Source organism: Dermacentor silvarum, chromosome 1 (assembly GCF_013339745.2).
Source record: "Dermacentor silvarum isolate Dsil-2018 chromosome 1, BIME_Dsil_1.4, whole genome shotgun sequence".
Taxonomy (NCBI): domain Eukaryota; kingdom Metazoa; phylum Arthropoda; class Arachnida; order Ixodida; family Ixodidae; genus Dermacentor; species Dermacentor silvarum.
The window spans coordinates 182,515,872-182,538,463 of record NC_051154.1 but is presented as its reverse complement, the minus strand read 5'-3'; the positions used below and the strand labels follow the sequence as shown (position 1 = coordinate 182,538,463).

The following is a 22,592-nucleotide window of genomic DNA, read 5'->3' as shown; positions in this document are numbered from 1 at the left end:
TGCGGCTTTAACGTCTAAAAAAGCGTCCAACAAAATATGGGCAAATTTGTTTAACTAATGAGCAACAAGATCTTCTACAACATTGAGCTTGAGGCATATGCCTAATTCAGTGCAATACACGAGCGACTTTACTTACAAATGTGTGAAACATAGACAAGTGATGTTTATTTCCTTCCAATCTGAAGCATGCTTATAAAATTCCTGATATGCTGTGTGCCATTTATTTATTTTGTAGGTGCATGCATATACGTACAAATGATCACTTCTTTGTGTTCGTATCCCACAGAAACAGGTGAAATGTTTTATGTAACCAGCTTTAAAGTATTTGTGCACAGTTGCCACACATCTCACTATGTTGAAGCACTTGAACAAGGCAACCACATTAGCGAAATTGCTGTTGGGAAATTTCAACATTGTTGTGTGTACTAAAAAAAGCAAACATGACTTGTACTCTCGACCTTGCATTTGTTCCATTGTTGAAAAGCACTTGGAGCCACTTAATAGGCAAACAGCAGCAGGAATTGGCCTCCCTGGTGCAGTATTCGGCCACTACCTCCCTCATGACTCCGACAATTAACCCATGGCCCTCAGTCCCCAACGGCTGCGGAGCACCTGACCAAGGCGGCGGTCAGACCTGCTACGCGGCAGAGGGTGCTAAGAATCGCTGGGTCCAGACAGGCCGCCAATGGAAACTGAACCTGGCAACGTTCAACACGCGCACCCTCTCGAGTGAGGCTAGCTTATCAGGACTATTTGAAGAATTATCAGGCATTGCCTGGGATATTATCGGCCTTAGTGAGGTTACAAGAACTGGTGGGGCTTAGACAGTGCTGACTAACAGCCACGTCCTCTGCTACAGAGGTCTTCCAGATAAGAGAGAATCCGGGGTAGGATTTCTAGTCCATAACAACATAGCGGGCAACATTGATGAATTCTACAGCATTAATGAGAGGGTAGCAGTCATCGTAATAAAGCTGAATAGGAGGTACAAAATGAAGGTAGTACAAGCCTACGCCCCAACCTCTAGGCACGATGATAAAGAAATAGCACAGTTTTATGAAGATGTTGAATTAGCAATGAAAAAGGTGCAAACTCGGTATACTATGGTCATGGGCGACTTCAATGCAAAAGTGGGGGAAAAGCAGGTTGGTGAGCAAGCAATTGGCAACTGCGGCATCGATTCTAGGAATGCAAGAGAGATGTTAGTAGAATTCGCGGAAAGGAATAGGCTCCGAATAATGAATGCCTTCTTCAGGAAGCGCAGCAACAGGAAGTGGACCTGGAATAGCTCTAATGGAGAAACAAGGAATGAAATAGATTTCATACTCTCTGCCGATCCAAGCATAGTGCAGGATGTAGAAGTGTTAGGTAAGGTAAAGTGCAGTGACCATAGGTTAGTGAGGTCTAGGATTTCTCTCAATTTGAAGAGAGAAAGAGTGAAATTAGTCTAGAGGAAACAGGCCAACCTAGAGGCAGTAAGGGTAAAAGCAGACCAATTCAGGCTGGTGCTCGCAAACAAATATGCAGCTTTAGAAAAGGAAGATAAAGACAACATAGAGGTAATGAATGAAACTGTAACTAGGTTGATCTCAGAAGCAGGAATTGAAGTGGGAGGTAAGGCACCAAGGCAACCAGTAGGTAAGCTCTCCCAAGAAACAAAGGACCTAATAAAGAAATGACAAAACATGAAAGTGTCCAACTCAAGAGATCAGATAAAATTCGCTGAACTGTCAAAACTGATCAACAAGAAGAAAGTAAAGGATATTCGAAATTATAACGTGGGAAAGATTGAGGAAGCCGTAAAATATGGACGCAGCATTAAATCAGTTAGAAGAAAGCTTGGCATAGGACAAGGCAAGATGTATGCACTGAAAGATAAGCATGGTAATATCATCAGCAATTTCGATGACATAGTAAAAGCAGCGGAAGAATTCTATACTGACCTGTACAGTGCCCAAAACAGTCAAACTACTTTCAATCGAAATAGTGATGAACCGGATAAAGAGGCTCCTTCTATGACTAGCGATGAAGTTAGAAGGGCCTTGAAAGACATGACCAGGGGAAAAGCTGCTGGAGAAGATGGAATAACAGTAGATTTAATCAAAGATGGAGGAGATATCATGCTTGAAAAGCTTGTGGTCCTTTATACATAATGCCTCACAATTCAAGTGTACCACAGAGCTGGAAGAACGCCAACGTTATACTAATCCAAAGAATTGAAGAATTATAGACCCATTAGCTTGCTTTCAGTATTGTATAAAATAATCACCAAGATAATTTCCAATAGAATCAGGGCAACACTTGACTTCAGCCAACCAAGAGAACAGGCTGGCTTCAGGAAGGGATATTCTACGATGGATCATATCCATGTCATCAATCAGGTAATCGAGAAATCTGCGGAGTACAATCAACCTCTCTATATGGCTTTCATAGATTACGAAAAGGCATTTGATTCAGTAGAGATACCAGCAGTCATAGAGGCAGTGCGTAATCAAGGAGTACAGGAGGCATACATGAATATCTTAGCAAATATCTACAAGGATTCCACAGCTACCTTGGTTCTCCACAAGAAAAGTAGAAAGTTACCTATCAAGAAAGGAGTCGGGCAAGGAGACACATCTCTCCAATGCTATTCACTGCATGCTTAGAAGAAGTATTCAAGCTCTTAGACTGGGAAGGCTTAGGAGTGAGGATCAACGGCGAATATCTCGGCAACCTTCGGTTTGCAGATGACATTGTCCTATTCAGCAACAATGGAGACGAATTACAGCAAATGATTGAGGACCTTAATCAAGAAAGTGTAAGAATTGGGTTGAAGATGAATATGCAGAAGACAAAAATAATGTTCAATAGCCTGGCAAGGGAACAAGAATTCAGGATCGCCAGTCAGCCTCCAGAGTCTGTAAAGGAGTATGTTTATCTAGGTCAATTACTCACTGATCATGAGAAAGAAACTTACAGAAGAATGAAATTGGGTTGGAGTGTATACGGCAGGCATTGCCAAATCCTGACTGGGAGCTTACCACTGTCATTGAAAAGAAAAGTGTACAAACATTGCATTCTACCGGTGCTAACATATGGGGCAGAAACTTGGAGTTTAACAAAGAAGCTCGAGAACAAGTTAGGGACCGCACAAAGAGTGATGGAACGAAAAATCTTAGGACTAACATTAAGAGACAGAAAGAGGGCAGTGTGGATCAGAGAACAAACGGGGATAGGCGATATTCTAGTTGACATTAAGCGGAAGAAATGGAGCTGGGCAGGCCATGTAATGCGTAGGATGGATAACCGGTGGACCATTAGGCTTACAGAATGGATACCAAGAGAAGGGAAGCACAATTTAGGTCGGCAGAAAACCAGATGGGGTGATGAAGTTAGGAAATTTGCAGGCGCAAGATGGAATACGCTAGCGCAAGACAGATGTAATTGGAGATCGCAGGGAGAGGCCTTCGTCCTGCAGTGGACATAAAATATAGGCTGATGAGGATGATGATATTTTCAAAATAATAAATGGCAATTGTTTGAGCGACAGTCGTGTGCTATGAGTGCAGACAGCAAAGGTGTATGGCAACGGACCAAACTAAGCGCTTAATGAGAAACTGTGCTCAAACTGTGCATAATTGCTGATTATTTACCCTACTGCTGCCGTCGTTCTTATGAGACATGGCCACTTCATAGACTCGCAGACTGTGGATACATATCATATTAAGTACTCATGATCTTGCCCTTTCCATTGCCGCCAATACACTGTCACACTTGCAGCATTTAGAAAAGACTGCATTGTGGATGTAACCACTACTGAATTTTTTCCATCAGCATGCTTCATCCTGAAAGGGGCCAACATTGATCTGAAACACCCATACATACAAAGCTTGCAAAGCTTTCTCACTGTGCAAGTAAGGGCCACTTGATTTATCACGCAACATGGATAAAAAGAAGACATGTGAACATAAAAGTATGCAGTTTGACTCTGCAGTTAATTCTTTACTTGTCTATCCTTTACCAACTGCCTGGAAATCTGTAGAATTTCACTGGTGAGCCTCGGCATCTTGTGTTCTGTGGCTATTGGGCCAGTGACCGACACAGCAGTACTGCGTATACCGGCTTGCTGGATGACAAGCTCACATTTCCCATCGTGAAAATGCAACCACTACCATCATGTGTGCCTACGCAAATGGGCGTGCAGTCACTTCAACAGGATGTGACCATCTACTTTGGATCTGTCTGCAAGAGGAGCCAACGGTGATGTCACCTGCAAAAGCTTGAGCTTACCTTGTCTATGCGTGAAGTTAGAAGAGGCATTGCTCGTGCCCAACAGAAACTTGCAGCAAGCTAAACTGACATCCTATTTTTCGGTGCAATAAAGTGACAAGGCTGGTCATCATAGAGGGGAAATCGCTTGGGCACTATTTTTTACTTCCGTGTGGTTGCCGAAATGTTTGGATACTGTATTATAAACCTGTTATAGAGCACCACCTGTTATAGAGCACCACCTGTTATAGAATTACCACTTGTCAAACTTTTTTGGTGTCCCTTTCACTGTGCTATAACAAGAGTCTGCTGTATATGTAATATGGCACCACAAAGTAAAGATTACCTAAGTGAATGAACAGAGAGGCCAACTTTGTGGAGCTGTCAAAGCCATCCTGGTTGAGCATTCAATGATGCATTCATAGGACCCTGTTTTAGCTAAAGGAACAAGCCTTTTAGTATCATTTTTGAAACAAGTTTGGAGCTCTCCAGCAGTGTCTCTAATACTAGTATGCAGCTCTCCAGATGTGCAGTTGAAGATCGGCTTTGCACCTGGTAATGGAGTGTTATATAATATCTTACAGACCCAAGTCTGCGGCCTGTGATCCTGGTGGGCCCACTGCAGGAGGCGGTGGTAGATAAGCTAGAGCAGGACTTTCCGCAACAATTCCAACGCTGTCCATCACAGCCCCTACGTGGCTCACTGCAAGCCCTGGAACAGGGGCTGCAGGACTTGAGCCTGCTCGACTTCCGCCGCCGAGGTTCCCACTACGAGTGCCTCACCCTTGATGCCCTCCGCTACTGTACCAACCACAAGGTATGCTTTGCTTGTGGTGTTAGCTGCTACGCACCATTGTTTACTCATTCTCATTGCTTCCTGGAGGAGGTGTTGAACAAGCTGAGAAAAAAATCTCTGTTTTATGGTGCAGCTATGCTTTGAGGTCGTGCATTTCTTGCATCTTTAGCTTTTTGTTGCCACGAAAAGTAAGATGAGTGTATTATTACTGGTGCTTTTTGTGCTTTTATGTGCAAAAATTTTACTTGTTCATTGTAAACATAGACTTTATCATGTGTTAATTTTTCATGGGCTAGAAATGGTGCTTTTATGAGAGGAAGTTGCTGTAACATTGATGAAAAAAAAAAAAGAAGGAATACAATCACAGCTCATAAATATAGTGCCATGTCTGCTAGTGTTCGGAATTAACATGTCTGCCTGAATGCAGACATGTTAGGTTCCTGTAATGTACACCACCACTGTTTGTTCACATTGCTACGAAACCCTACCATATATTTGTATTTTTGACTAGAGGAAAAGTTTGATTTTGGGGGTCGTATATTTGGAAAGCATTTCTAAACATTTCTTCAGTTTTTACAATGGGGCTTCTTCAGTGCTACTTTGTGGGAATAACTATTGCACAGAGCATTCCTGTGAGGTGCACTCATTTGAGGCTGCACCCTGCTAGTCATGAAAGAATTACAGTATAGACCACTTATAACGTAACCGCTTATAGTGCAGGACCGGATATAGTGCGGTCTTTTCAGACTCGCGTTAATTTCCCCATAGCACTATGTATACACGTATCGCTTGTAGTGTAGTTGCGGGAAATGAAATACCGGTTACAGTGCGGCTGCCTGGGAGTACGGAAGTCAGCGGAGACGGCGAATGCTCCCCTCAAACGGGCACCCCAAGGAGTGCTTGAGGAAGAAAGAGAGACGAAGTGGAGGAGAAGGGCACGTGGTGCGAACGAACAGCCAGTGAGGCTGAAACCAGAATCTTGAGTGCGAGTCGTGAAATATCACGGCGTGCATAGCGAGCGAGGGCCACGAAACTGCCAACGCCGGCCAACGCTCGCTTCACGATAACGGCAGTAAATGAAACTTCAGGGAGCGGGCGGCGCCGGCATGGCACGGCGAAGGGCACACGTGGAGACCGTGGAATGTGAGGGAGAAGGGTGGCAGGGAAGCGGATTTCGCCTCGGCAACTCCGCCGCTTCGGTGGCTCCCCTCGCCCTCCCTCATAGCTCCCTCACTTTCGACTGTCACCGTGCGCGCCCGCCACCGTGCGCGCCCGCCACCGTGCAGGCGCCGCTGGGGGGGGGGGTTATTATGCGGGTTAAATTTTTAGGCGTTTTATGAGTAAGCGTTCCTTGTGAAACTGCTAACTGCTCCAAATTTGGGATTTAGAGCTCCAAAACTGAGGGGTTTTTTTTCCGTAACCGGCTCCAATTTTAGATTTTCCTGCTCCAAAAATTGCTCCAAATCCTATTTTGGCTGTTGCACTACTGCTCTATGTACTGTGTCTGGTATTCCCAATGAAGAATAAAATTCAGGGGTTTTACGTGCCAAAACCACAATATGGTTATGAGGCACACCGTAGTGGAGGACTTCGAATTAATTTTGACCACCTGGGGTTCTTTAACGTGCACCCAATGCACGATACGGCCATTTGCGCAGGTTGCGTGCAGTAAAATACGAAGCCGCTAGCGAAACTTGTGCTGAAGGTCTGGCTGATATTGACTATGTGCTCTTGTCTGAGTGAAAACTCCACACGATGGGAAGATATTTAAATGCGAAGCATTTCTTGGTGAACATTTGCTACTTTGACAGTATCTATCTATCTAGCCGCCTACGTCTTTGTGCTCTCATGGTCGTTTCAATAACATGGTATCTACCAAAATTGGCGTACTTGACAAGAGCATATGACGAACATAAATGATATGTCATGACATGAATATCGTGACATGCGTGTCATGTAGGTCATGAAACAGCCGCTTACGTCATGGTGCTCTCATGGTGGTTTCGTTAACGAACATAATTGATAGGTCATGAAAATGACTCAGCGAAAAAAGATTAACACTCAAAAATCACTGGAATGGGTTCTCACATGGGTACTAAGTGAAGGAAGCACTACAGGATGCTGGTAGAAGTCATAGTCATGAGCATGACTCAGCAAAAATGACAATGACTCGGCGAAAAAAGATGAACACTCAAAAACCACTGGAATGCGATCGGACGTGGGCACTAAGTGAAGGAAACACTAAAGGAGGATGATAGAAACTATAGTCATGTGCATGACTCAGCAGAAATGACAATGACTCAGCGAAAAAAGACTAACCCTCAAAAATCACTGGAATGGGTTCTCACGTGGGTACTAAGTGAAGGAAACACTACAGGATGCTGGTAGAAGTCAAAGTCATGACCATGACTGAGCAAAAATGAGAATGACTCACCGAAAAAGATTAACACTAAAAAACCAATGGAATGGGCTCGGATGTGGTACTAAGTGAAGGAAAAGGCTAAAGGTGGATGGTCAAAGTCATAGTCATTAGCATGACTAAGGCTTTTGCCTTAAGGTCTCTTAGGTGTAGCTAAAGGGACTCCTGAGGACTCATGACATAAATGTCATTAGATGCGTGTCATGTAGGTCATGAAAGAGGCGCCTACGTCTTGGTGCTCTCATGCTCGTTTCGTTAACTTGGTAGGCTCCCCCACTGCTTCGCATAACGATTCCCACAGCGCGTGGGATCTCCCGGCTTTTTTCATAATTCGCTTTACATATCCCCTTCAGGCATATCCATTGAACATTTAGTTTTGCATTTGTTGCAGCTCCAGAATCGTGAAAAGTGTGCAGCTCAGGATGGATTAATAATTTTCAGTTCTTCAGTGAGTTTCGTTAAGTTTACAGAATGTGGACTCCATGTGAGAACTCTCTACAAGAATTTCATCGATGAGAGCATCAACTCTTTCATGTTTAGTATACTTGGAAAGCACTTATCCAGCCACTTGAAAAAGATGCCTAATGTAAAACATTGCGCAAAACAATTAACTCTTTCCCTACCATGGGGAAAATACCGTATTTACACGATTGTAGGTCGACCCATTTTTTCAAATTTGGCAATCCAATGTTGGGGGGTCGACTTAGAATCGAAACCGAACCGTGTACCGCTAGTAACGGCAAGAGAAATGAGAAATCAAGGGTGCTACGGCGTGGTTACAACTTTGCACCTACGTTTTTATGGTTACGGTAGAAGCGTAGCGTAATAATTTACTGTATTGCATGCATTTTGATTGCGCGCACCACGAGCGCGCGGCTCTTGTGGGAGCATCGATCATGGAAGAGCCGCCGTTTAGGGGGTATTGGTAGTTGGCGGAAGAGCCGCCGTTTGGGGGTATTGGTAGCTGACGGAAGAGCCGCCGTTAGGGGGGTATTGGTAGTTGGCGGAAGAGCCATCGTTTGGGGGTATTAGTAGTTGGCGGAAGCGCTTTTCTTTGAGATACGATTGTTTTCGACGGCCGCGCGCATCTGTCACTTCTGCTGTTTACTGAATCGTCGCTCCTGTTATGAGTGCCAAGAACTTTCGGCGCTCATTCTCAGCAGCGTTCAAACGGGCTGCTATCCTCCACGTTGAGGAAACTAACTGCGCAGCGGGACGCAAGTCTGGAGTCGGTGAACGTGTGGTGCGGCAGTGGCGGCTTCAGCGCGAGAAAATTTAGCCTCTCTGACTACTGTGTGCGGATGGGTCCTCTCGGCGTGGGGGGCTGTACCGCGCGATGTCGTGGTGCGGTCGTTCGCGAAGTGTGGACTCACTTTTGATGACGACGTGCTGTGGGACCGCAGCAGCTATGACGGCAGCAGTACCAGTGAGGTGAACTCTAGTGACGATGAGTAGTCTTAGCAACCCCATCAATTAATTTCCCTTGTGTGAAATGTGGTTTTTCTCCCCCCTCCCCCCCCCCCATTTTTTTTTTTTTTTTTGAGACATGCAATTTTGGGGGGGTCGACCTACATTCGAGTCGACTTACAATCGTGTAAATACGGTAGGTGTTTTTTGTATGTTACTACAGATGTTTGTTTCTGAAGGAACTACTGCACTCAATATTTAATGTAATACAGTTAAACCTGGATATAACAAAACTGACAAATTCCGGAAAAACTTCGTTATAAAGAGGATTTCGTTATATGCAGGTTCGGCACAAAAATTCGAAAAGAGAAACGCTTACCGTATTTACTCGATTCTAACGCACCCTCAATTGTAACGCGCACCCGTTTTCCGTTTTCGTCGAAGCACTCATCCTTGGAATGTCACACCAGGTACCGGATGCGTGGACGCGTGTTGTTTCGCACAAGTGCGAGGCATCGAAAACGAAGAGCGAGCGTCACGATGGCGTTGTAGCATCGTATAGTGTTACAGTAGAACCCCGCGGTTACGTTCCCGGGGGCTGCGTTTTCCCGGCTGTTCGTTTTCGGCTGGTCCCGGTACAGCTCCCATAGAACCCGATGCATTGGTAAACCCGCTGTTGCGTCGCAACTGTGGGACCGTTCCCGCATCATACGTTGCGAACTGCCACCCCTCGCCAGCCCGAGCGGCCATTTTGACTTTTCATGTCGCTTGGCTTGGTGGCTTGATGATGGATGGCATTGACCGCCCAAAGTGCCGGGGGCGACAACTATGACGTATTTTCGGTTTCCGCCAGAAAAAGTATGGCCCTTGAGATCCATATTTGCTACATAAAGATGGTGTCTATGACGCGTTGTAGCCCTAAAATTGGTTTTGGCTATCCCGTATAAACTCCAAGGGCGATAACGCAGTCGCCGCGCACCGTATGCTGTATGTGCGAGTGAAAACGTGCAAGGGGAGCCGACGACCGCGTCTAATCTCGCGCGCGCAAGAAAATCAGGGAGGAAGCGCGCCCTCTTCCGTTGTGCTCGAGGCACCAGCGAGCGAGCGAGGGGGGAGGGATAGCGGGGCGGCGTCGTACTGTACTCTGGCATCAACTGCATACTGCGCGGCGGCGCGCGGTCGCGCGGGCCGTATCTTGAAAGCTCTACTTGCAAGCGATCTGCGTTGGGGCAGAGTCTAGCAGTGTAGGTGTGTCGGCGGCTCGTAGCTTTGTGCGTGCTGTGTGTTCTCGGCGCTCAGTTTGCGTTGAAGCGATAGACAACAGCACGAAGGTCACTTCGCTCGCTTCTCCAGCGGCGCTTCCACACGCCGCCAGCATTTGACAGCGCGGGTCCGCGCTCATCGAGTGTGATGTGTCACAGCGTGTACCAGCGCGTCGGCAACATCAACTGGAAAAGGAGAGAGTGCCGGCTTGGCGGGCTAGGCCAGCTGCAGCAAGCGGCAGGATCAGGTTTGAATGAAGGGAGGGGGAAAGGCCACGCACGCACGCGTGCGCTCGCTTCGCATTCCGTCGCGGCGGACAAGCTGCTTCCGGTTGCCGCTCGCGCATAAATGACAATATTTGGGGCGAAATCTCTAGGTTGTCGGAGGGGGAAATTCGTTATATCGAGGGGGTCTCCTGCTGCCACTTCGTTACGTAGAGGTCTGAAATACATGTGCTTCTATGGAGTAATGGCGGGGATTAGAAAAACTTCGTTATATCCAGGAATTCGTTATATGGAGGTTCGTTATAAGCAGGTTTAACTGTACGTAAACAGAAAGCAAAATGAATGCACTTTTGACGCATAAAGGTTTTATTAACGAGATGTATGTTATAAAAAGATATCAATTGTTAAAATCAAGATTGTGCGATGAAATTAAACAAAGTTTGTGAAGACACGCTTGTATCTTCTAAGAAAAAAATGTTACGAAAATTATGAGATATACAAAATGTATTGCCGTCTTTTAAACACTATCTCCGAAAAAATCATTTGATTGAACAGGTATTCCCGGCCGCTACAAAAATTTAACTGCAAGCACTACAGTTGGGCATGCTGGGGCTGCGGGCGCCGATGTTCCGGGCTGGATTGCGTCGTCGTCGCTTTCGGACAAAGTCCGACGAAAAGTCAGCGTCCTCTGACTCGCTGCTATTCGATGTATCGATAAGATCAGCTGCAGAGGCAGCGGAATCAGAATATCTGCGATCTCCCGAAGCGCGCACGCTGTTTTTGGAGCCGGACATTCTTGCGTTCTGCTTTAACGATTGCGAAACTTCGGAGTGCATTTAAAAATCACTGCCTGGCGGGAAAAAAGCAAACTGCTTAGAAAACAAAAATATAGTTTCTCCTCTTTCACGTCCGATGGCGCAGTGTGTCCGTGAGCAGCACGGAAGGTGCCTATAAGATTTTAAAAATGTGCATCACTACCAATCGCAGCGGCACTGCTGCCCTGAGTTTTCAGCCGCCCCATCACCATCTACATAGCGGGCCTGTGTGAGGTCGGTCAGGCTAGCTATCTGATTATTACCACAATAGAGAATTTTATTGTGTCCTTTGTTCCTGTAAAAGCAGGTGGACTGGGCATTTTGCTGGATGGACAGAGGCGCAAGCGTGAGCGGCCTGCAGGGCGCAGCCACCTGGTGGCGCAGAAATCAACCAGGCAAATACAGCTAATCTAGCAGTAACCAAGTGTATTCTCCTTTGCTGCATGTGTAAATTTTCGGCTGCAGTGTAATCGTGAATACATTGTCTTTTGTTTTAGACTTGGTTGCAGCAATATTAGCTCTGTGTTTGGCTGGTTGAGCTCTGCGCCACCAGGTGGCTGCACCATGCAAGCCGCTCACATTTGCACATCCATCCGTCAAAATGCCCACTTCGCCTGCGTTTATCAGAATACCAGACACGCTCAGCGCTGCGACAGAATGCTCGCAACGCACGCTGCTTGGATAGATCTCGCTGGGGATTGACAGCCAGGTGGCTAGCAGAGTGGTTTGAGAGGCTTCATGTGCTGGCTCCAAGATGCCGGAAGTAGATGTCACGACGTCACATCATGATGCTGAGCCAATGAAGGCGGAGCTTAGCCCCGATCACTTGGCGAAAGAGTTGAGAAAAAGCATGGTTAGGGAGGAGGGTAACTTGTAGTGGTCTGTAGCTCTCTTAATATAAGATGCCTCACCTAAATTGTGACGCGAATGTTTTACTCCAGCTGTACCCTACGCATTAACAAAATTTGTCCAAACCATTTCAGAGACCCTTGAAAATCAGCTACAGAGCAGTTGCTTTACACTTGAACTTGGCCTTGTTAGTACTATTTACTGCATGACATGTTTACACCTGTGTTGTTCATGTTTTTTTCGTTGTCCTCGTCTTTCTTTAGCGGTAAACATGTCATGCAGAGCAATTGCACTTTGCGCTTCGATGTAATGACACAGAACAGCCATTGCCTGTTTGCATTTCAATGTATGCTGGTGTTACAACAATAACTAGTTGCTATGATTGGATTTTGCACTTTTGAGTTCCTAAGTTATGTGAAAGCTTTAATTTAAGGCATTTCTCCTTTACTTACAGCTTTGCCATGCTTTGCTGGATGTGAGTTTATCCGCTGTTGAGAGGCTCAACAGGTGCCAGATCTTCCCAATTGTTATATTTATCAAGTTCAAAACGACCAAGCAAATAAGGTGAGTTTACAATCTGTATTTGGAAGAACAATACAGTACCATTTTTTTTAACAGTTGAAGTGAAATCTTTTCTCAGCTTTAAAAGTGGCTCTTACATGCAATGAAGACAGCTTACAAGAATGCTCCTATTTTGTATCCAGAGTAATTTCAGGGGACTGAAATTTAGCTGGAGCTTTTATGGAGAGGTCTGAATGATGTTGGACCTCTAAACTACATTTGAAACCACTTACAATGAATGTGATAATCTGCAAAAAGTGGTTGTTATATCTGTACTGCCATATTTACTGAAAAATAAGTTGAACTCGAATACAGGTCCTTCCGTATATATTGAACTTGCTGGAAAAAAACTAATAATAATTATGGTAGAATGTAAGTCGACCCATATTTTTTTGCAAAAACAAAAAACTTCAATCATGGCACACCATTATTTACAGAAAGCTCAGCTGCTAAATCTCACTAGTCGATGCCACAAGCTGCATCTTCATCGGAATCGCCAGAGAAGTAGTCCTCACTGGATGCTTCGCTACACTGGTATATTATTTGCCAATGCCGGCGCTGCTTGAAGAATGGCGGGCAAAACGGAGGAACTCCGTTAGCTCGCTACTTTTACTACCTTTGTTCACAAATGTAGTGCCAGATGCATTGGTCACGAATTATAGGATGTTTCATTTTGGGTAACATGATCTTAAAAAAAAAAAAGGTCGATTTACATCTGAATAAATGCGGTCGTTCAAAGTTTTTATACAAACATTTAAAACCTGTAAAAGGCAATGATGACAAATGCACCTGGGCACAACAGGTGAAAGTCCACTTCATTTATTACAAAAATTGGGTAGTAGTAGTTGCTTGTTTTTGCACTGGGGCTCTATTTTCAAGCTTTCATTTTAATATTCATTCTTTTTGCTCATCGTCACTGGCTTGGATGCTGCTGTGCCAAGCAGCCAATCCCAGGGTTAACGTTAACATCCTGGATTGGTAAACATTGGGCACTCAGCACAGTGCTCAGTGGCGTCTGAGCTGCATTCGAGCCAATGAGGAAGAATGAAAAGAGTGGAAAATGAAATGTATTATTACAAAATACGACTCCTCTTGTGCATACAGCAGCCACATGCATCACAGAGGAGCATGCTTTCATCACTGCTAATGTTCGCCAATACCATTATAGTCTTTGTCCTTTGTGATTATCCAAGAGTGTGCAAACATGTTGCACCAGTACCTGCTCTTCAAGCTTGACAGCTTTGCATCCAGTGAAAACGAAACAACTGTTTGCCGCAACCGCTGCGGAAAAAACCGTGACCGTTATCGACGCGATTATGAACGGCGACTTTGCAGTGCTGAAGGCACGCGCCCGACGCACACACCGAGTCTGGAGTAATTTACTACCATTTGCTGCAACAACTGCAGTTGAAACTGTGGTCGCTATCTATGCGATCATCGATGGCGACTACGCAGTTTTGTAGGCACGTGGCCGACGCGCGTACCGAGTAAAACGAAACTACTGTTCGCCGCAACCGCTGCGGAGAAAACCGCGGCTGCTGTCGACGCGATCGTGGATGACGACTACGCAGTTCCGCAAGTCCGCGGCCAACGCGGTGTTATGCGCGGCGGTAAACGCAAGAATACAGGCTTTAAAGACACAAATAGGCTCGAAGCGTTCCGGCGTTGCTGTGATTCACGTACGATTTCAACTGATGGATGTGGCGATGCGGACTCCTCCGCTTTGTTTCAGTTGGACGCTAGCGCCGTTCTTGCTCTTTTGCGTCGCACATTTGCGGCGCTCCTCGCTCACCGAGTTCCGAAAGTAGTTCGAATTAACCGATGTGTGGCCAAATAAGTCCGAATTAATGAGAGTTTGATTTCATTGAATAATGCAAACGCAGGCCGGGACTAGAGGACGAGTCCAAATTAACCGATTTTCTGAATTAATAAGGGTCGAATTAACAAGGTTTTACTGTAGCTCCAAACTAAATTTGTGGAACACTGCTTAAATTGACAGCGTCGCTCGCGCAATATCTCCACTTCACAACACGCATCGCAACGGGTGCACAGAAACTGAAGCCATGTTCAGTGCCTAACGCACTGCTGATATGCAGCCCAGCAAAAGGTTTCTCCGTCGCCTAGACAACCTATGCACGCATTTTTTTCCGTTCATTTGCTCCGCATCTCATGCTCCTCCTCCTGTCCCATCGGTGGGCGCACCTTGTTGAGAAGCGTGCTCACTGCCGCCCTTGTCGGCAAGGTTTTCCCGCGGAAGCTGCATTATAACCGGTATTTCGTCTCGCGTGGCTGCACTGTAAGCGGTAAGCGTGTACATGGAGTTCTATGGGAGGGTAAACGGGAGTTGGAAAAGGCCGCGTTGTAGCCAGTTCTGCAGTATAAACGGTTACATTATAAGTGGTCTATACTGTAGTTGTAAGTGCTTGGGGACCCTACACCAAAAGTATCAACTAACTGGGGTTCCTAAGAATGTTTGCTGCAACTTTATGCCATAGCTTCTTTGTTGCTCAGGATATGAAACACGCACGGCGTGCAGCGACAAATTCTGCATTTGCAGTTAAACCTCAATATAATGAAGTCAGTAAAATCGTCATTTTGCTTCGTTGAATATCGAAATTTCGTTATCTTGAAACTTTATTTTTTATGCAAATAAGTACAGTTGCCGTTGAATTTTTCTTTCGTGGAAGGGGCTGCAAAATTTTTCGAATTATCGGGTAATTGTAAAAAGCAAGTTTTAATGAGAAAAAATAATTTTGTTGAATGTGAGAGTCGGCGATGAAAAGTTAGGTTACATGAATGTTGACTACATCTTCACATCGGCTGTATAAAGCGAAGCCAGCCATGCTTTCACGTCCACTTTGCCCCCGCAGCTCGTAGTGTCGCTCGCAGTGGCGCGACACTATCATGAAAAGCGCTGGAAGCGGGGAGCGAATCCTTCATCTGCCTTTCGCTTCAACGTGTCTCTGAAACTCGAGGTTACGCAACCTCCAGCACTAAACGCACGGGAAAACAGCGCATGATGCCACACCATCTCAGCTCGCCCAGTCTTTGCACACGCGGCTACAGTGTACTAGAAGGGGGTAGTGTGTTCAGGAGCGGCGCGCACCATTCATTGGCGTAAGGTGGCAAGCGCAGAAAGGTCCGGCACTTGGACGCCAGCCCAAGTGAAAGCAATACCGCCGTAAAAATCCGACTCTCATTCCTAGTGTTGCCAGTTGTGGTGGTTGCACGTGGCTCGCGTGTGCATTGAAGTTTGTGTTGCTCGCAACTTTTTTTTTTTTTTTTTGCAAATTATGTTGTTTCATTAAGGCATTCATTTAAAATAAAGGCTTGCTTTTCCCCGAGTTATTCCAGTTTTAAATATACACAGTGGTTGTCACTGCAGTATTGTCCCTTGTGTTTAATTAATTATTTAATTATAAATAATTGTCTGTTTATCTATTCAACCACCTAATTAACTGAGTAATTAGTTAATTAACCATTTTGTAATTGTATTTGCTATATCCAATACATTGTTGATAACCTTCAACTTTTAGAAATTAAGCTAATGCTCATCTATTGTTTAAGTTGTATCTGCATAGGAAGGAGTAGGTTATTCTTGATACATTTTTTTCCAAGAAAAGAATTACAAGTGCATTTCCACAGTTGTTGAATTTCTGCAGCCTAATCATGTACAAGCAACAATTGTGACTTCTACCGCTAACTATTGTATAACATTTGATTTTATACCTTAAACCATACAGTCGCTAAAATGGCGCTAAAAATACTTGCAAGCGCAAACGGCGCAACAAGCAGTCGTCGCGGAGCGTGTCGAGGGGAAACAAGCAGCTTTCCAACAGCCCATGCTGAAGTGGCACCATGTGGCGGTGTCTACAAGAGGAGTGTCAGCCACGGGCTTTGCCTGAATGCACCACCCCCTTTTAACACTGTAATAGGGCAGATTACCTCTAAAACAGGGCACACCGGCTGCATGTGTGCTCAGCCACACTATCTTCACACAGTGACGGGGACGCTTTTAATCGTCTACTGTGACGATGGACGATTGATTGTTGATCCCCGAAATCAACTACACGTTTCTTATTGTGATGCGCCTATTTGTTCTGCCGACTCATCAAAGCTTCGCTTACACCAACTCCCACAGTCCATGGGATCTGCATTACTTTTTTTTTTTTTTTTGGTACTTCGAAGGGCAACCATTTTGTGACAGCGTTGTCTGTTGCTGGCTCTTCTGGCTGTTGTGTTTTGCTGTGGGCGATAAGCCATAATTCCAGTTGTACAGCTGGTTTCAAACCAAAAAAAACACCACATATCCACGGGGTGAATGATGATGAGTGGGCGAAGCTCCGGAGGGAATCATCGGTAAACCGTGAATCTTCCGTGTAATTCGCCCAGTCTCGCCGCACTAAATCGAACGATTGACATCCACCAATGACACGCGGCTTATGTGACGTCATTCCTATTTTATAACAGCGCCCTTCATTATAATTGCACCATCTCCCGCTTAAGGGGACGCTAGCACGAACGCGTTAGAAACGTGCAGTACTCTCTAGTAAGGGGGAGAGGCCACAGCATCTTACGCAGCCGTTTACACATGCCGGAACGTGCACCTCGTTTGCCGACGCCATCAGCGTTTATGAATACGGGGGTAAGGCGGAGAGGCCACAGCGTCTTACACCAGCTTCTTACACGGGCCGTAACGCGCTAGCACAAACGCGTTAGAAACGCGCAGTCTTTCGTTAATGTTGGGTATTTATTGCCATCGTGGTGCGTGTGTCCATGTGCGCTTCGTGGCGTAGTGGTTAGCGCCACGCGTTCGGAAGCGAGGGGTCCCTGGTTCGATTCCGCTACGGACACAACTTTCTGAATTTTTTTTTCTCATAAAAGTAGACGTGGCTACCTACTACGACGACTACTACTACGACGACGACTACTACTACTACTACTACTACTACTACTACTACTACTACTACTACTACTACTACTACTACTACTACTACTACATACTACAGAGGAGGGACAGACCCACACCCTAAGGAGCTTCGCCCCTAAAACTGTGGAGTATGCTATAGAGCGTGGGAATTGTGCTGCTGGAAGGCATTTTGTGTTGACGAAGTCTGCATGCGCAACTGGCAGAAGCAGCACGACAAACTGCTTGCTATGAATCAGACACGTCACGCCTCCCGGTTGCCGAAGACCAGAAAGCTGTCGCTGTTTGCAAATAGGGGGCGTGTATTTTTTCTTCATTACTGTCTTACTTTTCAATTTTTGCTCTTTTGAAGAAGTTCCCATGAAATTTACCCCGCGTATTAAACGCACCCCCCAACTTTGCTTCGTTTTTCTTTTTTTTTTAAGTTTGTTCATTATGCGAGTAAATACAGTACTGCACATCATGATCCCCTTGCGTCAAGTACATCCAGTTAAGTGAGCCCTGCTGCTTGTGAACAGCATAGCATGCAAGTCCATGCCTCGATAAGGCTGTCGTACACGTATCTGCTGATGTGCTCTTGGCTCTTCTTGCCGACGGATCTTGAGCACAGCAGCCACTGCTACATGCCACAGGCGCATTCTAAAACTGGCTGCTTGTCCACACCAGACGAGGGTGGTCATATCTCTACTGTAAAACCTTGCCAATACATCCCTAGATAATACAGCCTCCCAGTTATAACTTCACTGAAGCACAGTTGTCGTTATGCTAACAGCATGCTCAGCGTACTTACATACAGTGTAGACCACTTATAACGTAACCGCTTATAGTGCAGGACCGGATATGTGGTCTTTTCAGATTCCCGTTAATTTTCCCATAGCACTCTATGTAAACGCGTATCGCTTATAGTGCAGTTGCGGGATACGAAATACCGGTTACAGTGCGGCTGCCTGGAAGTTCGGCAGTCAACGTAGACGGCAAACGCTCCCCTCAAGCCACAAATACCGTATTTACTCGAATCTAACGCGCACTTTTTTTTTCTGGTAAAACGGGTACAAAAATTGCATGCGCGTTAGAATCGAGTACGACCCTAAATCTGCATGGCCATATAGCCGTCGGCATTTCAAAATGGCCGCCTCGCACACGCGTCGAGCCTAGCTACTGTAGCTTCCTCCATGTGCTGCAGTACACGTGCTTAGGCAATAGTCTACCGTCTGTCTTCACGTTCTCTGTGTCTGCCCTATCAGCATGAAGTACCGAGTTCATCACGATGCCGCATTTAAAAGGAAAGTGATCATGTGTGCGGAGACGGACAGAAATCGGGCCGCATCACGGGCGTTCGGAGAATCTGAAACTTGCGTTCGGGACTGGCGCAAACAGAAGGAGAGGATTTTCTCCAGGAAAGCAATGTGGAACGGTTTCAGTGGACCGAAGTAGGACGTAATCTGCGACGATACACTTCGGCGATGCGATCGCCTTGGCCCTATCTTTAAAGCAATCTGCAACGGGGAAAGTCCGCCGCGCGCCGTGTTTTCGCCACTTATAGGTCGCGTTGAAGCGAGAGGCATGATAGCATGAAGGTCAATTCGCTCGCCGCGCTTCGTCACTCGAGCGTTTTGGCAGTTCGTTTCCACGGTCAACGAGCGAGATGTGTTCATGTTTGCTTGTGCGCGCGTGACACCGTGCTTGGTTATTTATTTAAAGTGAATACGGAATCTAGAGCACGGTGACAGCGACAGCAGAAATGTGCCTGGAGTGTCCATTATCGCAATAAAATAGTTGTTTTGGTTATAGTGCGGTACCGCTTATGGTGCGGATATTCGCGATTTCTCTTGTCAACTGGTTAGTGTGTTTAAAGATGATAGAAGTCTTGTGAAAGCAATGCAATACCGTTATCTGGTGGTAATGAGTATGTGGGCCAAACAAAACGCTGTGTAAACGTACGACTTAAAGAGCATGAGCTCTCTTCAAGGGGTTGAACCACGTCATCTTCCGGTACATTGTAACTCATGCGGGTGTCGCCCCCTTTTTCACAAGACTTCTATCATCTTTAAACACACTAACCAGTTGACAAGAGAAATCGCTGAGGCATAAATATAACGATTAGGGGCAAGGAATGCATCAGCGAACCGTCGATCGCTCTTCATGACAAGGAATTTCGTTACTTCTGCAACTTTTGATTATGCCTAGTTTGTCGCCACGGCCTTGATGTATCACTGTGTCTTGCGCAAGTCATGGTTCTTTGAATTTTTTGTATATATGTTAGACGATCCTTCAATAAAATATCAGTTGAGAGTCAGCGCCGTGTTGTCGTTTTTCCTTCCTTTTGTCCGTGTCTTGTTTGCGCTGTTACGATCCTTACAATGAAAAGAATATGTGTCATGGTGTTTTAATTTATATTTGCATGTTTGTCTGAATTATATTTTGTTTATTGGTGTGCTAAATTTAACGAATTCTGAGAGTGTAAACTGCTGCAACCCTGTGACTGTCTTTTGCTATTCAGCCATGTTTGTCTTATGACTTTTTTCAGTGTTCTAAATATATAATGAGCACCATTGAACTTGCTTAATTTTTCATTCTTTGTTGCCTTTAGGGAAGTGAAGGACTCAACTTACTTGACAGAGAAGGTGACCACCAAGGCTGCTAAGGAAATGTATGAGCATGCCCTCAAGATTGAAAGCGAGTACAAGCACCTTATCAATGGTGAGTACGGTTCTTTCATTTGTTCCAGCTACAGCAAATTAAGTTCTCATCTGTACTTAAGCTCTGAAGCATTCAATGTAACTTATAAATAAAACACTGATCACTACTCATACCTGCCAAGTCTCCCGGATTACCCTGGAGACTCCCGGATTTTGACTGTTTCTCCCGATTGTACGGTTGACAGGAAAATCTCCTGGAAATTGCACTTGTGTCCCGTTTCTATGCTCGTCCAGCACTTTGTCAGGCCACATTGGCAAAAAGAATCCAACCCAATCCAATCCAGTTGGAAGTTAATCGCACAAAACATTGTTAAGAAAGTACAGTATAGACCACTTATAACGTAACTGCTTATATTGCAGGACCGGATATAGTGCGGTCTTTTCAGACTCCCGTTAATTTTCCCATAGCACTTCATGTATACACGTATCGCTTATAGTGCAGTTACGGGAAACGAAATACCGGTTACAGTGCGGCTGCCTGGGAGTACGGAAGTCAGCGGAGATGGCGAACGCTCCCCTCAAACGGGTGCCCCAAGGAGTGCTCGAGGAAGAAAGAGAGACGAAGGGGAGGAGAAGGGCATGTGGTGCGAATGAACAGCCAGTGAGGCTGAAACCAGAATCTTGAGTGCGAGTCGTGAAATATCACGGCGCGCATAGCGAGCGAGGGTGACGAAACTGCCAACGCCGGCCAATGCTCGCTTCAAGATAACGGCAGTAAACGAAACTTCGGGGAGCAGGCGGCGCCGGCAGGGCATGGCAAAGGGCGCACGCGGAGACCGTGGAATGTGAGGGATGGAGGGCGGCAGGGAAGCGGATTTCGCCGCAGCAACTCCGCCGCTTCGGAGGCTCCCCTCGCCCTCCCTCGTAACTCCCTCACTTTCGACTGTCACTGTGCGCGCGCGCCGCCGTGCAGGCGACTCTCCCGGCGCCAGCTCCCCGAAGTTTCGTTTTCTGCCGTTATCGGGAAGCGGGCGTTTGCCGGAGTGGGGGCAGTTATGTTGGCTGGCCTGGGACAGCGCCGCTGCTTCCCTTTGCGCCGTAGCCACAGTGTGCAAGGTCAACACGTGACTAGAAAGTAGAGGAAGCATAAAGGAGGAAGAAGGGTTCACTGCCATTTTCTACGCGTGGCTACGGTAGCGTGGCTGAGACGTCGGCACGTACACGCATCTTCCGGCGCAACGCAGAATCGGCGACCTTGCTATTTGAGAGAGGGTGAAATTTCCGCCGCGTTTTTTTTTTTTTTCTTTCTTTCTTTTTTTTTTTTGTTGTGTTAGCACACGACATTGAGGGGTCTCTCCTAAGCTTTTGCTCTATGACGATGCCGGAGCAATGCCGGTTGGAGGCGCCGCCGCTTGAATTATTTCGAATTAACAAGATTCGACTGTAAATTGAATGCAAACGTTCTAGCCGCATTCCTCGACTGTCGCATACGCATGGCGGCTCAGTGCACATGTTTTGCATATGTGCGGGCCTTGAAAATTGTTGCTTCAGTTATAGTGCGGTACCGCTTATAGTGCGGATATTCGCGACTCCGGCGACTTACGTTATAAGCGGTCTACACTGTAGTAGGGAAACCCTATGCATGCGCTATTTCGTTAACCACGGAGCCGCTCCTTACGCTGACAGGGTTGTTGAGTGCCCTATGGCCCTAGTCTCATTAAGCTAGCAGGCGAATGCCGCATTCCGCAACTAGCAACACTCGACTCTCCATCGTTCTCCTCGGCGTCATGCAGCCGCTCTGGCATTGCGTAGGCCTACGATCAGTGATGGCTTTAAAAGCAAAGAGCGCTAGTGCAAAAAGTATCTTCAAGTATTTTTAATGGAGTGCTCAGCCGAAGTGACGCTGGGTATTTTGTCGATACCGCAGAGCAATGCAGAGTGCGAGCTGCAATTTAACATCGGGGAAAATACGAGGACGCAGTGCCGCTCGTCCATGTGTCGCTCATCTAAGACGCTGGGAATCTCGTCCTCGCAATATGCGAAAGAAATGGAATTTCTTACAATCAATCATTATCTGAAGAATTTCTCAACACCAGCTGTGGTTGCTTAGTGGCTTTGGCATTGCGCTGCTAAGCATGAGTTCACGGCATCAAATCTCGGCCGCCGCGGCTGCATTTGTTAGGGGAGAAATGCAAAAACGCCCGTGTGCCGTCCATTGGGTGCACATTAAAGAACCCTAGCTGGTCGAAATTAATCCGGAAGTTCCCCACTACAGCATGCCTCTTAATCAGATGGTGGTTGTGAGACATAAGACCCGAGAATTTAATGAAATTTTAAAGATGTTTTGAAGGCAATATTAGCAACTATGGAATGCTTGCAAAAGTGGGACCTTGATGTGCATGTGGTCATTTGTATATCTGTGAATAAGTTCTGGCAGTACT

The 22,592-nt window shown here is 46.0% G+C and overlaps 1 protein-coding gene across 1 annotated transcript in view; it reads left to right on the top strand.

Moving 5' to 3' along the window:
- The window catches only part of LOC119436498 (disks large homolog 5-like), a 123,146-nt gene that overhangs the window by 99,315 nt on the left and 1,239 nt on the right, over positions 1-22,592 (top strand). The window contains exons 23-25 of the mRNA XM_037703358.2: positions 4,836-5,068; positions 12,479-12,588; positions 20,103-20,212. Coding sequence (XP_037559286.1) covers positions 4,836-5,068; positions 12,479-12,588; positions 20,103-20,212 — 453 coding nt within the window. The remainder of the gene's footprint in view (positions 1-4,835; positions 5,069-12,478; positions 12,589-20,102; positions 20,213-22,592) is intronic.